The 19,031-nt window shown below is 45.0% G+C and overlaps 1 protein-coding gene across 2 annotated transcripts in view; it reads left to right on the forward strand.

Annotated features, from left to right (window-relative positions):
* Nucleotides 1-3,220: 3,220 nt before the first annotated feature.
* The window catches only part of cep164 (centrosomal protein 164), a 22,620-nt gene continuing 6,809 nt past the window's right edge, over nt 3,221-19,031 (forward strand). For both annotated transcript variants that reach the window (XM_078284361.1, XM_071897295.2), the window contains exons 1-13: nt 3,221-3,355; nt 3,840-3,923; nt 4,778-4,889; nt 6,070-6,301; nt 9,104-9,268; nt 10,230-10,352; nt 10,460-10,540; nt 10,712-10,816; nt 14,633-14,689; nt 14,897-15,033; nt 15,550-16,119; nt 17,462-17,593; nt 18,028-18,223. In XM_078284361.1, the coding sequence (XP_078140487.1) occupies nt 3,845-3,923; nt 4,778-4,889; nt 6,070-6,301; nt 9,104-9,268; nt 10,230-10,352; nt 10,460-10,540; nt 10,712-10,816; nt 14,633-14,689; nt 14,897-15,033; nt 15,550-16,119; nt 17,462-17,593; nt 18,028-18,223 (1,989 nt within the window). In that variant the 5' untranslated portion in view covers nt 3,221-3,355; nt 3,840-3,844. The remainder of the gene's footprint in view (nt 3,356-3,839; nt 3,924-4,777; nt 4,890-6,069; nt 6,302-9,103; nt 9,269-10,229; nt 10,353-10,459; nt 10,541-10,711; nt 10,817-14,632; nt 14,690-14,896; nt 15,034-15,549; nt 16,120-17,461; nt 17,594-18,027; nt 18,224-19,031) is intronic.

Consider the following 19,031-nt stretch of genomic DNA (forward strand, 5'->3'; position numbering starts at 1 on the left):
AGTGTCTATTTGTCAGAGAAGTAGACTAAAGGGCTCTCATCATTTGGAACCAGTCATGCTGCGAGGTGCCAAAGCAACTCAGCCCCTGCCAAATGCAGGCTTGACTGCAGCAGTCCTCCTCTCTCCTGCCCTCTTGTGATTAGAACCAGACATTGTTTTAAAAGAGATCAGGACAGAAAGCAACATAACATTATTTAATCAAAGCATAAATACACTGGGTTCAATTCAAAAATATCTTTTGGAAAGTGGTGACCAGGTCAATTGTTTTTCTCATGTCCTCTAAGCTCTAGCCAACAGTTGACAATGGAATGCGTCTGCGCTAGCAACAGAGGTGCCGACTGTATTCGTCTCCCACTTAAATCACACCTTGGCTGCATTACAAACCAGACAAAGGAATCACTTAGCCACATAGTGTTAATGTAGCCTCAAGCTGTGAATAAGAGACTTGGAGACCAAAAAGGGCCATTTGCCACACCACAGGGATCATTACATTCAAATTCCCCCTGCAGCACAGCACTTCATTACGTCTCACTTTCTTCCCTTTGCAATGTATTGGCACCTCTTCAACATGCAGTCCGTGAACCTATGCCTGCTAAACTGTCTTCACACACGTTCTGGTTAAGTTAAAATACATTTCAGGGAACAATTTTATTCACAATTTCTTTAACATCACAATGAAGTATCATTGTATCAAATAGCTAAAAAAAAATCATTAAATATTGCATATAAAACAATATTATATGGTATATTGTATGGTGTTGAACACCTATCTGTGTGTGACAGTGTAAGTGGTGGATAGTAGATAGCTGAGTGTCATTATGAAGCTCTCTTCAGTGTCTGGAGATAAGTGAGTCCTGATCAAGAATAACTCTTCCTGCTCCAAATAGATTCGATCTCTCGGGACCTCAGCTCCTCGACTGAGGGAAGACAAAACTTTGATATCGCTGGTGGTTTCACACAACGCTCCTGGGTGAGGTCTTGAAACTTAACGAGGCGTTTCAGAAACTTGCTGTGGTTTCTAGCCAGCAAATTGAGTGGCACTTCACCTAGTGGCACCGTGCTCAGTGAGGTGAGACGCTAGCACAGGGCCAGGGAACATGGGAAACATGGCTAACCGCTGCCAACAGGACTCTGAGTTGAAGGGAGACAAGGTTGGAAGGAGAGAGGGAGGGAATCAGGAGAAAACAGGAGTAGATAGTCTGCATACATTTCAGAATTGCTTGTTGACTAAAAGCCAACTGGGCCTCTCAGGTCATCTGACAGTTGTTCCAAAGATAAATCAAAATCTGGTAAAGTTGCTTTTACTCATTATGCTCCCAGTTGTTATAGTATGGAATAGTATAGTAGTAGTAGTCCTTTCTTAATCCTATACTGGGAAATTACTTTGTCATTGTTACACTCAAGTATTCCAAGAAACAGCACAAACAATACAAAGACATTGGCACAACTCTCTTGAACCATGTTACAGGAGAGAAAAGAGGGGAGAGAAGAAGAGAGGTGAGGCAGAGAATGATACAGGTCCTAAGAGGAAAATACTGTAGCATTATTGAAGTTTTCTAACATCTTCCCTGTAAGGCAACTCCAGCCCACCCACTGCACATACTCGTTCAAGCCGTAGCATTTTCATTTCACCATGTGTAACTACAAGTAGGGTGGCACTGTCATGGAGCAAGTAGTTGTGTTATGTTGTGAACAATATTTTTCTTTTTCTTTTTTGCCAACAAAGGTGATTTCAAGTCCTCTCAATACATCTCAATACAACTGTAGGGTGTAGGATGAATTGAATTCAGAAAACACAAGCATAGTACAGCATGAGTAATTCACCTGAAAAAAAAAATCACCCTGTGACTTCTATATGTGAAAATACATAGGGCACACTTTCACTCTACTGAAAGTGTCTATTTAACGCCTGGTGTGACCAGTCTACACTATTCAAAGGCTAATCAGGGTTCATATATTTTTACAGATCAGTTAGACCTAGGGGCCATCTCAGTTCCAATGCTGTTTCAGATAGAGGCAGCAGACCCACTTTTAACCCTCATGATAAAGAACAACAGTAATCCTAAAATAAATTTAAGAGCAATACTATACAAATATCAAAGTAAAACGATATATATTATCCTATGGGAATAATATTTATATATATATAATATTTATTTGTCGTTACCACCAACACCAACTCATTTACACAGATGATCAACTATAAAAGTGAGAAGGCAAAGATGAGACAGTGGTCAGCTCATTCACTATTAGTCTCCCATGTTCACTCCAAAGTTGTTTACTAAAGTTTAGTAAAACTAAGATTAAAACTGAGCATTAAAACATTTTAGTAATATGAATGACAAACTGAAATAAAATCAAAACAACGCAGCAGTGACCATGTCCCGACACATGGTGCAAATAGTCTCTGGGACAATCAGTAGGCTAACAAGTTATAGCAGTTGGTTCTGACTTGTAATTGTAATTGTAATCATTGTAATTTTGAAATCCCAACATGCAGTGGTGAGATGCATCAGTCGTCGTGAAGCAGTTCACCGGGCGTCATCGTGTGACAGACGGACTGACAGGCGAACAACGGACGGTTCCTACTGAACTCCTCACATTGAGGCTGGCTAAAGGCTCTTTATTACATTATCACACTATCTAGAAATGAGTAAAAGCCACATCTGATAGCAGTACATTGATATGTGCCTTTTTTAACAATGGTCACATGAATAGTAATACTTTTCCTTGTCCATGGCAGTCACTAATAGCGTACTAAAACTGAAACTGAAATGAAATAAAATAAAATAAAAACTGAAACTAAACATTTCTGTAAAACAGAAGTGGATGGCTCACGCGCCACGCAGAGCCCAAAAGCGTAGGCGCGTGCAGCTGTTGCTGCTTTCATGTGCTGTAGGAAATACCGTTCACATGAGTGTATTGAGTGCACATAAAGGACCCAAAAAAGTGGGAAAATGTAAATTTTATATGAAACCCAAGTTGCCGAGATGTGCCGTTTAATAATTTTAAGCATCAATTATATGCATGCTGTACCTATTCGCTTCTTTATTCTGCCGCAGCAGAACACTTTCGTAACAAGTTCCATTTTGCTATTGTTTCGATCTCACAATTACTAGGTTCTAGGATGACAGTATATTGCCATATATGGCTCAGCCAATCAGAGCGCGATTTGAAACAACGTTGCCATCGTCAACAGGAAGCGAGCGAAGCGTCCTTGGAGATATGCTTATGTTGTTGATATTTAGGCTGCTCATCTTTCTCCTTTCTGCGTACAAAATGTCCGTGTTGACCAAGTGAAACCTGATCGACATTGCCCCCGAGGCTAGTGAGAAAACGATTAATAGCTTGCAAGGTAAATCACTTGACGCTAACAAGCTATTCTGTAACTACTTAGCTAGCTAAGCTAACGTTAGATGAAGCACAGCTAATGTTGAAGTTAGCTGAGATGCTAACTGAGTAAGCTCGTCCCTTCCCCTTCTTTCCTGCGCATTACTGGCCTTAAAATGATTGCATATCGAACGCTTTTATTTATCGAGATGAGATTTAATTGTCTCTACTGATGCACAGCTGCATTGTTCTAGGAACGTGTTTAATAAACCATCGCTTCTCTTTGCATAAGTTAAAATAGCCCTACATGGTAATTTGTTAATCTTCTTAGCTGAGGAAGTTGTCAAGCTAATATCTTATATTCCGTGTATTTTCCACAGCTAAGAACTGTATCAAGCTAGACTGACTACATTATGTAGTGTTGTCTGCCACTAGCTACGTTATAAAATATGATATTGTCTCTTCATTTGCCAGTCGTTCTGTTTTCTATCCCCCCCTTGTCTCTTCAGTAACCATGACTGCAGCTGCTCTCATTGGAGACCAGCTGATCCTTGAGGAGGACTACGATGAGAACTATATCCCCTCTGAACAAGGTACATAGGGTTAACGTTACATGAATGGAGTTCCAGGCTAATATAACCAGAACCCATTCTACAAGACATAGTGGGTACATTAGCGGGGATATTATTAGCCTTGAAAGCGACCAGTGCTGCTGCTGCTGCTAATGAAGACAAAAAGCTGCACATTCCTTTGACCTTATTACAACTATCTGCAGGGCAGGAAACTTGCATATCTGCTGCAGAGTCACAGTGGCTGGTACATCCAAAAGTTCAAATGTACAAACTTACCAGCCGCAAGTAAAATTTACCAGCATCTGGCTGGTGTGAAATCCTCACCCTGATTATCTGTGTCTGTGATAGGTTTAGACCAATATATTGGTTTGCTGATAATTTCTGCCAATATTGGCCTTTTATTAAACATCAGATATCGGCCAGTCAGTGTTGTCCACTACTGATATGATGGAGGTTTCTCCCTGACCACAGCTAACAGTCTGTAAAACCTACAATGACATGTTATTTTCTGTGCACACTTTCTTTATTTATCATTCAATTGTGTTTTTTGTACATTATTTTTCCTCTTAAAGGCAGCAATGTATCCCAGTTTTCTCTACCATTGAATAGGTGTGGTGTGGTTGTACCCTGACAAGAATAAAATTATGGGGGAAACACTGAATGCTTGTAATTTTTTGGCATGAAAATGGTCAAATTTAAGAATATTGAATATCAGTGACTATTGGTGATTTCAGTCTAAAAATATTGGTGTCGATATTGGCCTTCTAAAACCCATATCCATCAAACTGTAGTCTACCATATTGTAAATTACTAGATATAATATACTGCTATTACGATATATAGTTAAACACTCTTCACTCTCCCTCTCTCATCAGAGATCCATGAGTACGCCAGAGAGATTGGCATTGATCCCGATAGTGAGCCGGAGCTCCTATGGCTGGCCAGGGAGGGCATGGTTGCCCCTCTGCCTCACGAGTGGAAGCCTTGGTAAGGAGGGAGAGAGGGACTGGACCCCCCAGACCAAAACCCCCAATAGAGAAGACTCTAGTCTGGAGCAGTGTATCTGCTGCGGTTGTGTAGCAGATGTGGTATGGAAGAGGGATTGCTCTTACTGTTATGTTTCAATTTCTCCTGATGAATTAAATGCAGTTATAAACAATCTGGTTGATCCTGAATGAGGAGTTAAAATGTTCCTTGCACATGCTATCTCCTGCCCCAACAAGTCTGATTCACACCAGTTTGTTTGACGGTAACTTAGAAGCTTTGGGGTCCTTGAAAACAATCAAGGGTGAATGCTCTTGAGACCTGAACTGTGGAAGCCCATAGCAACCTGCTCTCAACAACTCTCCAGGCAGATGTCAGCTGTAGTCAAATTGTCTAGAAAATGCTTATCATAAACTACAACTCACTACTAATACACCAAATATGAATGTAACTGATAACTGCAGTTTGATGTTAGATGAAAGAAATTTTTAGAGCAAGTAACCATACAGAAAACTAATGACATATTATAAGGTTATATTATAGTATTAGTAAATTCAAGTAGATAGAATAAGATTCTAGGGTCTTGTGTAGGACTAATAATGCAATCAGTCGCCACAAAGCAGCACAGAACAATGTGTAAAGCCAACAAGAAGCCTGCTTTCTCTGTGTTAGGCTCATTACTCAAAAAGGCAATATACAGTATTACTCATAAACTCTAAATAGATTTCTCATCTAAGCTATAGCCATAGTGGTGGGATATAGTCTTTGTATAGTTCAACTTCAATCTGATACTTGGAGGGGTTGACAACAAGAGTACAAACTTATTTTTTGAGTGGTAACTGTGATATTATTACTGAAATTGACATAATTTCTTATACTAGTCATTACTGTGAAAAGCAATACAACCACCCAACACTTCTTTTAGATAGGATCTATGAATAAAACAAATACACAACCTGGTTCAGCATTCAATTTTAGGTGACAGTCAGCCCAAACCTCCAGTGACATTTCTCCATTCACCCATCCATCCATCCATCCATCCATCCATCCATCCATCCATCCATCCATCCATCCATCCATCCATCTATCCATCCATCCATCATCTCTCCTTCCCTTCTCTGGGCCTTTTTTGAGGTGCTGAAGTGACCCCCCTCCTCTCCCCCTCCTCCTCCTCCCCCCACAGCCAGGATGTGACGGGGGACGTCTACTACTTCAACTTCTCCTCGGGCCAGTCCACCTGGGATCACCCCTGCGACGAGCACTACCGCCGCCTGGTGGCCCAGGAGCGCGAGCGCGCCCAGCTCACGGCCGCTGCGGGAGGCCCGGGGCCGAAGAAGGACAAGGACAAAAAGAAGAAGAAAGAGAAGAAGGAGAAGAAGGAGAAAAAGAAGAAGGAGCCGCTGAAGACTCCTGGAGTGAGTGGTTGATTTTTTATTTTTTTATGTTGTATTTCCTAATTTTTGTTTGAAAGATGCTACATTTTCTGTGTTGCTAGCACAATATTCGTAAGATAAGAGAAGAGAAGATGAAATTTATTGGGTTGTTGAAGCAGAGAATAGAGGTGTAGGTAGATCGGTGGACAAAGTGTAAAAGGTGCTGAGGATTTGAACAAAAAGGTAACAAAGGATATAAATAAAAATTACACTAAAAACTAAATATTTATGTTAAAGACAGTCTGTCTTCATGATGAAGAATTTCTTCAAGCTAAAAAGAATTGTCACTATGACGGCTATTGACAGATTTACAGATGTTTGCAGTTTTTCAGTGTAAAGTGCATTTATGCAGGATTTGAACACTGTACATTGTTGGCTAATGGCTATTCATATTATCATATTTACAGAGCATATACACAGGATGAGCAAATCTGCGTTGTTATCTAATATGTAGGCTCTGTATGAGGATGGGAGAAGCATTTGTGTAATGTCTTTTTCATTCATTCCGAAATGGACTGGACTGGATTGTGCTTTCCCTTTGACAATATTTGGACATGGTCTCTCTCTTACAGCGTTGCTTGCTAAATCGTCTTTGGCAGTAACTGCCACTTGTGAGTGTGATGTAAGTTGTTCACTGATCTAGAGAAGCTGAACCCTGAAGTCAAAGATGCATGGCTATTTTACTGAGTCAACGAAGCATGTTGGGAGACGACTGTGTGGCTTAAGAGAGATGGCAAGGCAGATCAGATGCCTTCAGGATGGCTCTTTACCAGTTTTATTTTTCAAAAGAGCAGTCAGGCTAACAACACAATGTTAAATAACCTGTTTAGGATATTTATAAGTGTATAGGAAGTGTGTAGAAACGGCTGTTGCTGATGTACCTTGTATTCCTGGGCCCATTTTGTTGTTTGATGGTGTATTTTTCTTATTCCTGCAGATAACTGGCCAAACACAGACATTTACAGTGCAGCTACAGTGGAGTTTGATAGGAGAACATTTTTCAGCTATCTACAATATGAACAGTAAACATCAGATTTTGGTATCAGTCCCTCATACTCAAAGATCAAAGGCTTCTCTCTAGTTTCACCATTTTGCGCCGATGTTCACCAATCATACATGGAGAAATGCATCGTAGAAGAGGCTAAGATACCAATTTCTTCACTGACATTGGACCATAATGCAATGCAGCCACAAGACCTGTTGCATTTTGAGTAAGGGATGTGACTCTAGAAAACCTCAAAGTTCACGCCTCTTTTCTAGGGGTTGTCGAAAGGCATTCTGGGAAATGTAGGAAATCACCAACTGAAGCAGAAGTAGAAAGTGCGTACACCAAAAAAGTCATTTACGCTTACACTTCATCACAAAATAAGTCCTGGAATGCATTGAACATAATAAATAGATGCTATCTAACAGTGTAAGAGTATCTGAGGGTGGATTTTTCCTTAAACCATCACTTCTGCCTCACTGTTTTCCTGCTGTCAATCCTCTACTCATCCTTCCTTTAAATAGTACACACGTGGAGGAAGGAAACGGCAGAAAAAGAGTAGATGGCAGAAAGATGGACAGGCAGTAAAAGCTTCCACAAGTTCCTCATCCAGCCGGTCCGGTCATCCCTCTCTCCCTCCCCACCCCAAGGAAGGGGTAAGAGAAGGAAAGGTAGAAGAAAGAGCGACGGCAGTGGAGGACAGAAAGACAGTGATGAAAAAGCAGGAGGAGGGAGAGATGGAGGAGGTGCGGGACAGCAGAAGAGAAGCGCAGTGTACAGGAGCAGAGGTTCTAGAGATGGACGAACCAAAGAGAATCAGAGAGACGCAGGCAGAAGAAGAGGGTTGCACGAGGTTAAAGAGACAGCTAGAGAGGGGAAACAGAGATGGAGAAGAAGGGGTGCGAGAGATCGTAAAGCCCGATGAGGATGGAGGAGCGAAGCCTGTAATCCGTCCGCTCATCCCTTTATCCCTCAGCTCTGGGATGTTAGGGGGAGCGCGAGAAGAAAACGAGGGTAGACAGCGAAAAGGAGAGCTGTCCTTTGTAGTTCATCTTTTAGATGCAAGCGACCGTGAACAGGACCGCGTCCCTCGTCTGGATCCTTCAATTCTGTCCATGCTTCTAGGCTTGTCACCATCATTGGATTCGAAGCCTGTAGTCCCCTCCTACGCATGTCTTCTGCGCTTTTCCACCAAAGTCTGTTCCTTCATCGCGTCCACGTTCCCCTCTTCCCTCGCGCCCTTCGCACCTCCTCCATCCCCTTTCCGACATTCGGCTTCCTATCCATCCCTGATCCTCATGGCCCTCTCGGCTGGCTCGGACGAGGAGACGGGAGGGAGTGCGGCTGAGCATTTAGAACAGGAGATAGCGGAGAGAGAGCCGCGGAAAGATGAGGCGAGAGAGGGAGAGGCAGCCTCGGTTCCTCTCTGCCCCGCGAGAGAAGAGCCGGGAGAAAATGTAGATGGACAGCCAGGACGAGGCAGAGCAGGGATTCAGCAGGTAGGACTACAGAGAGAAACACTGAGAGAGATCCTATGCTGTGCTCAATGAAAGTGCATTTGTCACTTTAATGTAATATTAGTGAGACAAAAATTGGAAAAAAAATTGAAGGTAGAGACATCCTCAACGCTCCAGGGAAAAAAAGTATTTTACCCCACATTTTGCATCTTATCTCAGCATCTTGACTATTTTCAACTACAGTTGGCATTCTAAATGAAGTGAAATGTTTAAGTATTGCTGATGTGCTGAAATTCTACTTATGTGTTTACTCACCTGACTGTCTCTCGCTTCCCCCTTTAGGCGCTGAGTTCGACCCTGGGACCCCTGCCGTCCCCGCTGGGCGGCCTGGCTCCTCTGAGAGGTCTGGATGCCCCCGGGCCCGGGCCCCTCCCTGGATCTGCACCTTCACTCCGGGGGTCCCTCGGCAGCTCTGGGGGTCTGGAGCCCCTGAAGACAGCCCTGGGGGTAAGACCAGAGCCCTATAATGAGCAGCTTGTGTGTTTGTGAGAGAGAAGGCAGCTTTTCCCCTTGGCTTCTAGAGAGGCTTTGGTGGTAAAATCACCAGCTGCATGTAGGCTTGGGGAGGGGTTTGATGTTTTAGAGCGATAGTACCTGTGATGGCATTGTTACCTCCGCCAAGGAGGTTATGTTTTCGGGGCCGTTTGTTTGTTTGTCTGTTTTTTAGCAGGATTATGGAAAAACTACAGGCCTGATTTTCATGAAACTTCGTGGAAGGGTGTAGCATGGGCCAAGGAAGAACCCATTAAATTTTGGAGCGGATCCGGATCCGACTCACGAACAAGCAATAATAGCACGAACCTTGGCGGAGGTCTGCGCTCTCCGAGTGCCCTTCTAGTTTACTCTTATTATGGGCATGACAGTAATGTGATGGGCATCTACCCATAATCCCAGTAAAGAACATTCTCTAGGATATTGTGGCTGATAACAAGCAATGTGGCTTTCTTCAAAGTAACTAGACATAACATACATAAAAATAATTAAACTGAGAAGACAAGAAGGTTTGCCAGCTAGTCCTAACTTACCATGATATTTGGCATAGCAAGTAAAATAGCACGCCTAGCTGTGCATCATCATCACAGGAATTAGCCCAGTTGGAACGCATCTTTGACCAATCAGATTGCTTGGGCGTAACTACCATTGTAGAAGAGTGCATGGCAAACTTTAGCCAATTCAAGAGCCCTATGAAAGAAAAGACAGTGTTACAATTCATGTAAAATGCTTTATACAAGAACAAATGTGGCATGATATGTTGGGGGTATAGATCTGTCACAGGAGCTCTGAATGGTCATGAGCCTACTGTAGAGAGTAAGCTGCACTGTTGATTCTTTGTGGAAATAGGACACGCCATCCCAAGCCACTTAGATAGTCTAATGAAATTAATTACTTCCCCTCTTTTCTCTGCCAGGGTCCTCGGAGCAGCGGAGGGTCTAGTGTTTTAGGCAGCAGGCAGGAGGAGAGGGTGTCTCTCTCTCTGCCCGGCTTCGATGATGACGACGACAACGATGAAGACAGAATCTCAGAAAACGAGGTACAATAAAACCTAAAAGCAAATGCAACATGATGAAAAGAGCATGTTTATTGCTGCCTGTGGCTCGATATACGCCCTAGTCAAACCTGATATTGTCCCCTTTTCAGCCAAGTTCTCGCGGTTCAGCCAGACTGTTGAAGAACCTCCACCTGGACTTGGATGCCCTCGGAGGAGGCCTGCAGTACGAGGTAGACACACACACAACAGTGGTGGAGTTTATTGTTATTGCTCCTATGCCATAGTATCTTACAATAAATCTTGTCTTGCAATGAGAGAACATGAGAAGAGATATTGCCTCTAAGCTACCGTTGCTATGTCACTAGCATGGTAACTTGGGTGTGGGTGTGGGTGTGTTCCAGGACAGTGAGGCCAGTGGTGCAGCTCCACCAGAGGAGAGGACCGAGCCAGAGTTGCAGGACTTGGCCCTGTCTGGAGACCACAGCCCTGAAGCCCCGTCCCAACAGGTACACACACACACACACACACACACACACACCGTGCACTCCTGCAGTGGCTCCCTGCAACATTTCTGTCATTCTAGTTCTTGCTCGCTCTGCCTCTCTGTCTCATTACTGTTGTGTAACATATTGTAACATTCAATGTTAGACAGTGTAACCTGTCTAACATTTCTGTATTCTGTATGTAACACTTGTAGAATGTACTGTATTGTATCCTTTGAAGGGCTGCACTATATTTGTTACCATAACTGACAAGTTATTAGTTGATTGAGACAGAGTTATTTTTGATAGTTCTTGTTTTTCCATGTTGCATGAATTGACAGGAAAATTAGAATCGCATCTCTGGCATCCCAACAATATTCATGAATATGGTGGTGAATAAGTATTTCTATTCTTACACCAGGGATTTTGTACAGCACAGAGTATATTGTTGAGGAAGCAGTCTGAAGTACCTTTCCCTCTGGTAAAACTGCAGCCTCAGATCATTTTGAAATTGCACTGGCCAGTGTTGCAATTTCAGTATTTGTTTTACTTAGTTGAGCCCAGCAAAGTCCTGTAGATAAATAGCTAACCGAAAATGTTTTATTTTTAGTTTGGGGACAGCCCCAATTGCCTGCATATTTCTACATGTCCTCAGTGTATCGTTACCACAGTGGCCTTTTCTCCTTGTCTCATATAACTGTGATTCTAAACCATTTGTTGTTCCTGCTCTTGTGTCTCTTTCTCCCCTGTGACCATTTGACCTGTCTTACCTTTTGACCTTTCACCTTTGCACCGTGACCCGGGATGTGTTTGTGTAGCTGCTGTGCTGCTGGGATCTGTCCTACGGCCACGGCTGCCACTGTGTCTTCCTGTTTGTCCTGCTGTCCACCTACTGTCACTGTTACTGCTTCGCTGTCTGAATCGAAATACCAGCAGCATGTCATCATCATGTTTTTTTTGTTTTTTTGACATTAGTGGTGCACAGTCCAACTCCCCACTGACACCATGAGAGAAATAACCACTAACGAATTGTTCACACATTGCACATTGCACACTGCACACACTGAAAAGAGAAAGCAGGGAATGCATGGATTCCTCGCTCTGGTGTTATAAAATGTCCAAATTTCCCAGAGATTTTGCGGCAGTGTAGCTGTGTATTGCTTCTATGTAGAGGAAACACTTAAACAAGAAGATCACATTTATATACACTATGATCATATGATGTGTGTGTGTGTGAGAGAGAAAAAGGAGGGAAAGGGGAGAGAGAGAGAATGTGTGTGTATTTGGTATGTGCATGTATGTGTGTATTTCTTAAATTTGTATCTACATACTGTCTCTAATTTATTTTCCTGTGCATAGACCCTGTATGTCCATTATCTAACGTAACTAATCATCTTTGGCTCTGCGAAGGGCGCCATCGGTTGGTTTTGCATGCAGTTGAGTCAAGATAAACACCCCCTCTCCGCCCCTTTCTCATCTTTCACGGGGTCACAGCCTCTCTGTCCACCTCCTTTCCTTTCCTCACCTCCCCTCCTCCCTCACTTCTCTCCCTTCTCTCCCTTGTGTCTCTGCACGCCTTCCCTTGTGTCTCTGTTTTGGACGGACGGGCTGTTCCTCCTATTCTTCATCCCCTCCTCCCGCCCCACCAAGGACCCTCTGAAGGGCCGACACCTCCGCCTGTCTCCCCTGGCAGGCAACAGAGACCATGGCAGCGAGGGGGGGGCGGGTCCTGCCTCCCCCAAACCCCTGTCCGCTGAACCTCAATGCACAGGACAGGAGGTAGAGGAGGAGGAGGAGGAGGAGGAGGAGGGAGGAGAGGTGCAAGACGAGGCTGTTCAGGCAGAGGATGGGAAGGAGGAGGATGAGGGAGAAGGGAGCGAGGAGAAAGGAGGGGTAGAAAATGAGGAGGAGGAAGTGGGAGAGGTGGAGGAAGAGGTTGCACAGGCAGAGGATAAAGGAGGAGGGGAGGAGGATGAGGGAGAAGAGAGTGAGGAAACCGTAGAGAAAGGTAGAAAAAGCGATGGGGAGGAGGAAGAGGAGCAAGGAGCTAAAAATGAGGAGGCTGACGATGTAGACGACAGCCATTTGAAAAGCGACGAAGAGGGGGATGAGAGGGAGGAAGAGGAACGAGGAAGTGATGAGGTGGCGCAGAGCAAGGAAGAGAAGGAGGAGGAAGAGAGCGACGAGGTAGAGGAGGAACTCGTCAAAGGCGAGGAGGACGAAGAGAAAGATGGAAGTGAGGAAGGGGAGGGCGGAGCGACGGGAAATAAAAACCCCAGCGAGGAAAAGCGAGAGAGCGTTGAGGGAGAGGAAGATGACAGCGACGAAAAGGTAGAAAGGTGCGTGGAAAGCCGGGGTGACGAGACCGAGGACAGAGTAGAGGATGGGGAGAGCGACGAGGCCGACGAGAAGGACGAGGTGGAGGAGGACGAGGTGGAGGAGGACATGCAGGCAGTGGAGGAAGAAATTGAGGAACAGGCGGAGGAGGAAGGGGAGGAGAGCGAGGTAGAGGTGGAGAGATGTTTCGATGAAAGAAAGAAGGCAGAGAAGAAGAAAACGCTCATGAAGCTTCTTGCCAGGGAGTCAGAGGGAGGTAGCGACAAAGCGGTGGACCGTAGTCTGAGAAGTGAGGAGGAGGACGACGATAATGACCAGGTAGAACGGGCAGAGAGCGAGGGAAAGAGGAACGAGAGCGAGGAGGAAGAGGTAGAGAGGTGTGTAAATAGCGAGGGAGGGGAAGAGAAGGATAAGGAAGAGGAGGAGGATGGGGAGAGTGAGGAGGCTTTGGAGAGATGCTCCCTCAGCCACAAGCAACCGACGGAGGAAGGGGACGAGAGCGACGAGGAGGCGGTGGAGAGATGCGTACGGAGCGAGGGAGGGGGTACGGAGGGAGAGGGGACAGAGGGAGAGGGGACAGAGGGAGAGGGGACAGACGAGGACGAAGCGGACCGCCGCGCCCGGAAACCCCCAGCGGCATCGGAGAGCGAGGAGGAACTCGTCGAGAGGTTCGAGGCGGTCCAGAAGACGATGTTGACTAACCTTAGGACGCTCGACCGAAAGAGAAAAACTCTCATTGCTGGCAAGACGAAGAGCGTGGCCCCGAAACAGCCCCTTCCGGCAGAGGTAGGACTCGGTGTGCGTGCTCCCACCCCACCCCACCCCCACCCCCACCCCCACCCCATCACCCCACCCAACCCAAACCCAACCTCTGAACGCATGCGCGGGCCCACGGGCCTCCCAGAAGCATCCAAGTCCACTGCCTTAGGGGCTGCCTCATCCACCATGACCCCCCAACCTCACGCCCCGGACGCCATCACACACCCACATTGGAATGTCAGTCAATCAAAGCCCAAAGCAAAACGTCCGGCCAATCAGCTGTCCAGCCCATTGGAGCCCCTGAGGACTGGATTGGAGAGTTCTCGCTCCTCTTGGTGCCTCTGGTCCCTCCCTCCCGGTCGAAGTGCAGGCTTTTGCCAGTCTGTCTGCTTGTAGATCGGCGGCTGTTGAAGGCCTAGAGCTATGTGACTAGACCCAGGACCGCTACAACCCCCCTGCTTGCTTTGCTTTGCAGATGGCTCTCTTGACTGCCTACTTGGCTGCCAGCTTGCCAGCATTGTGTTTGTGTTCGCATGCACGCTCTGCCTTTGTCTAATACCGTGTTTCTGTGTGTCTTTGGTAAAGTCAGCATGCTTCAATGTCAGTGTCATCTGCGATGTACTTCACTTGTGCGAGTTTGTGAGTGCGCGTGCGTATGCGAGCGTGTGCGTATGTGTGTGTTAATGCAGAATTGTCACCTCGCCACTTGTCATTGAGTGTGTGTGTGTGTGTGTGTTCTTGCAGGAGTCTGAGCCAAGCGAACACATTGAGGAGGCTTCATCCTCCATAGACGATGTCAAGGTACAATTACATCTCACATTATCAAGTCGAATAGAAATCCTCATATTTATTGCAGCTACTGTATATTTAGGCAAAACAGTTAATTCTGATAATGTAATATGGAGACACCCACCAGTCATTCATTCATTCATTCATTCATTCATTCATTCATTCATACATTCATTCATTTCCAACCTGTTTTGGGACGGTTCTGGTTTCCTCTCCAAGCTGTCGGAGAAGGTCCTGGACCTCAAGGACCTGTCTGCTGCTGTCAGTCCGCTGGAGAAAGACGACAAAGAGGAAACGAAAGATGAAGAGGAGAATGAGGACGGGGAAAGGATGAAGAGGGCTGAGGCTGCTGAGAGGTTTGTTGTAACTCTATAACAAACCTTTTGTTTTTATATTGTTTTTGGAAAAAGGCCACTGTGCTCAGACCCATTGGCACATCATCCTTATGCCGAGTATACAGTGTTCTCTTGACTTTATTATTATCTAAAGTCAAGGTTTAAAAGGTTTTGAATATAGTTAGATAAAGAATTGGAAGTATCAAATTCAGTTTTAGAGGTATTAAAAATGTTGCAGTTTCTTGGTGTGCTGTTTTTCCGGTGAGAAATCAGCTCAGACACATAGACCAGTGCTGTGATAGGTCTACAGTTTTCATTTTCACATTTGAAAATGTGAAAATCGCACTCATATTTCTTTTTAAAAGGTCTTCAAAAGTCTTGAATTTCATTTGGTAAAACTGGCAGACACTGTGTCAAAGGAAAGGGATTTGCCCTGTTTGCACTGTATTTTCTTTGCAACCCAGTCCTTTAAATATAGCCTACTTTTTTTTTTAAACATTTTCTCCACATTGGAAATGATGACACCTCTCTCTCCAGGCGTTTGCAGGCTGCAGGCAGGTTCGACCCTCCAGCTCCGAAAGTGGAGCGGCTGGTCCTCCACCAGTCCAGCCCCTCTCCCTCCCTCTCCAGCCCCTCCCACTCGGAGCGAGGCGTCGGCCTCCGTCCGAAAGCCGAGGGCCTCAGCGCCTCCCTGGGGCTCCAGAGGCCCGAAACCTCCAGGGGCCGGCTGGTCCGCACCTCCAACACCCAGCTCCAAGAGCCCGAATCCCCCATACGAAGGCAGGAGAGCCCCCTGGGAGAGGAGCTGAGCTGGAGGACCCGGAAGGAGGAGAAAGAGGGGGAGAAGAAAGAGAGGGAGAAGGAGGAGGAGGAGAGAGCGAGGACAGAGGAGAGGAGGCTGAGGGAGAGGGAGGAGGAGAGGGAGAGGGAAAAGAGACAGGAGGAGAGGGAGAGGGAGAGGAGGAAGGCCGACAGAGAGGTGGAGGAGGAGAAGGAGCGCACGACGAGGGAGAGGGAGAAGAGAATGCGCCTCCTCCGGGAGGAGCTGAGGAGAGCAGAGGAGGAGGAGGAGAGGAAGCTGAAGGAGGAGAGCGAGGAAAGAGTCAGGTAGGCATGCAGAGCCTAACGTTGAAGACAAGGAAAGATTTAAAATCCTCATAAACCTTTTAATACCTCGCTCTAGGCTTTTACCGCCCCCATATTATATCACACAAGTCCATTAAACTGAAGTACTACAAAAAGCCCAGTCCAAATACTTAAAAAACACACTTTCCTTCTCCCTTTTGTTACTGAATGAGTCGAAACATTCTGCTTTCATCAAGTGAACTAGCCAGTGTTAATCTCTGCTTAAATTTAGTCAAATACTAGTGTGGTTTTTAAATTTAGTCAACAATGGTGGACAGTGATAAGTAGAAATTCTGTACCACTGTGATATCAGAACTCATTTTATTTTGTTCTGTTATTGGAGACTAATATCAAACCCATAAACTAAAATCAATGTTTTATCATTGGAGGTATGGTTTATTATCCCGTCACAGACATGCATTAACATTTGGAATGCAACTTGTCCATCTTGACAATTTTCCCCAAAATATCAGGCAGCTCCCAGATCAACAGGTAAATTTTGCGAGTGTAATCTACACTAATACAGGGATGTTATTTTTTCTAATCTACAGTTTCAGAGCTGCTGCAGTCGACATGTTTTCATCAACTAAAATGTTATTATTTTTGTCGACAAATCATATGCCATTTTCATCAGTGAGTCATTGACAAAATTGAATCAGCATCACATGACTAAAACCTTCCCGGGACAAAAGAGTCCATGACCGTGACTAAATTTAAAAAATGGCGTGAAAATGAACACTGCCAGCGAGGGAGAGAGAATGACATGCAGGAGAGAAGGATTAAATGGAGGACTGTTACTCTACATTAGTATGGCAACATGGCCTTTGCAGCAGTATTTGTATGTGCTGTGTGCTCTTAATCTCCACTGATGAATCCTTATATGCCCTGTGCAGCGAGAACTGAGGTTTACAATGTGACTCAGCGTTTATGCCTGCAGCCAAATGATGATGCTGTTTGTGTGTCAGTGTATGTGTGTGTCTGTGTGTGTGTGTGTGTGGCATCCTTGTGTGTCCACAGCTGTGTCTCCTTGTTGGGTGTGTGTTCATGCGTGCGTTCATGAAAAGCTTTCCCTCCTTTGTGACGACTATGAACTGTGTGTGGTGAGATTAGAGAGAGACATAATAATGAAACAAATAATGAAACAAAACTATTCTTTTATTATTCTTTTATTGTAGTTTACATATTGAGCTGTAATTTATGCTATGTTTTTTACTTCTTCTCTATCTTGTATGCTTTTACGTCTCATCGTTACATAGGGTTCTTGTTTTACATGGCAAATTCTGTGTGTGTGTGTGTGTGTGTGTGTGTGTGTGTGCCCCTCCAGGGCTCTGCATCAGCGTCTCCAGTCTAAGAGGAGAGAGGAGGAGGCCAGGCTGAATGAAGAGTCTGATAGGAGGCTGGAGGAGCTCAGGGAGTCTGTCCAGAGGGAGAAGGACAGCCAGAAGCACAAGCTCAGGTCACACACACACACACACACATACTCACACACACACACAGTGGTACATTAGAGCAGTGATTCTCAAAGTGGGGTACGGGGATGCCTCAGGGGCCCTTGAGGAGGTTCCATGGGTTCCCCCAGCAAAATGAGGAAAAGTTTAATTCACTAGAAATGATCTCAGCTAGAGAATGCATAGGAATGGCTGTTCTCAGAAGTTTCAGTCTCACTATAATTATTATCTCCCCATGTACAGTGTACAGTTAGTTTCCAATATGGGGATCCCTTGGACAAAATCTTATTAAAGATTATGAGTATGACTGTTCAATGACCCTTCACTACAGTTGAACTTGGGCAATTCAAGTCAGTTCAACTTTATTCAGTTTGCAATCAAATATCCCCCACAATCCCAAAAAATGAACATTAGTGTGTGTGTGTGTGTGTGTTGTCCTCAGGGAGGAGGGCGAAGCCTTGCTGAGGGAGTTGCGTGTCACTCTAGAGGAAGAACGAGCCGCGGAGCGCGATAGGCTGGAGGCCCAGAGGAGGCGGGACATGGAGCGGCTGAAGGCGGAGTCGGAAGAGGAGCTCCAAGCGGAGAGGAGGAGACTCCTGGGAGAGAGGGAGGAGAAACTGAACTCTCTGAAACAGGAGGTGACTGAGGATTTGGTGCAGGATGATGCCGGCCAGCTTGGATCCAAGCTCATGTTTGATTTCATTCCTGTTCACTCATTAACGACATTCACCGGTTGAATTTTTGGCATTGCGACTGGCATTGCAACACTCTCAAAAAGCAAATCGGGCTGCTTTATCTAGTGCTCACAATGGAGATTTACATATAAACACAGGCTAATGGCATCAAGCCCAGTTAGAATGCTTTATGTCTGTTGGCTCCAGGGAAATCAATACCAGTCCAATAAAATGCATAATTCAAATGATTTTGTGGTTAACAAGCAATTCTGAATGAGAAATGAAAATGAGTGATGATTGATTGATTGATGAATGATTCATGGGGCTGGATCCAGGCTGGATGTGAACATGTTTGCATACTGACTTGGAAAAGACAATGTCTGTTTTCACGTAGGGGAAAGCCACCTGCCAGTGTGTGCAAGGGTCAGGCAAGTTCTAGTCTCTTATAGCCAGATCTTTCCCCCACACTGTGTTCCAGCAGAGAAGTGTGGCTGAAGCCCTTGTTAAGTTTAAAGGCAGAAAAACAAATCCCAAGATTGTGTGTCTCTATCTTCAACCAGATCCAGAGATTGTTTTAGAGTGTGTCTATCTTCAACCAATCACAATCTACAGTGCCATTCTCAACTTCTTCTTCTTGAGTGTATATTAGCCAGCATTTGTGTGCCTTTTGAACCCACGCTAACACAGAATGCAGTTGGAAAAGATGCGAGAACATAAATCATTTCTGTATTCAACATTCCCCGCGTTCTTCTGGTGCTTGTGTTTATTCTGA

This window comes from Centroberyx gerrardi, chromosome 6 (genome assembly GCF_048128805.1).
Source record: "Centroberyx gerrardi isolate f3 chromosome 6, fCenGer3.hap1.cur.20231027, whole genome shotgun sequence".
NCBI lineage: Eukaryota > Metazoa > Chordata > Actinopteri > Beryciformes > Berycidae > Centroberyx > Centroberyx gerrardi.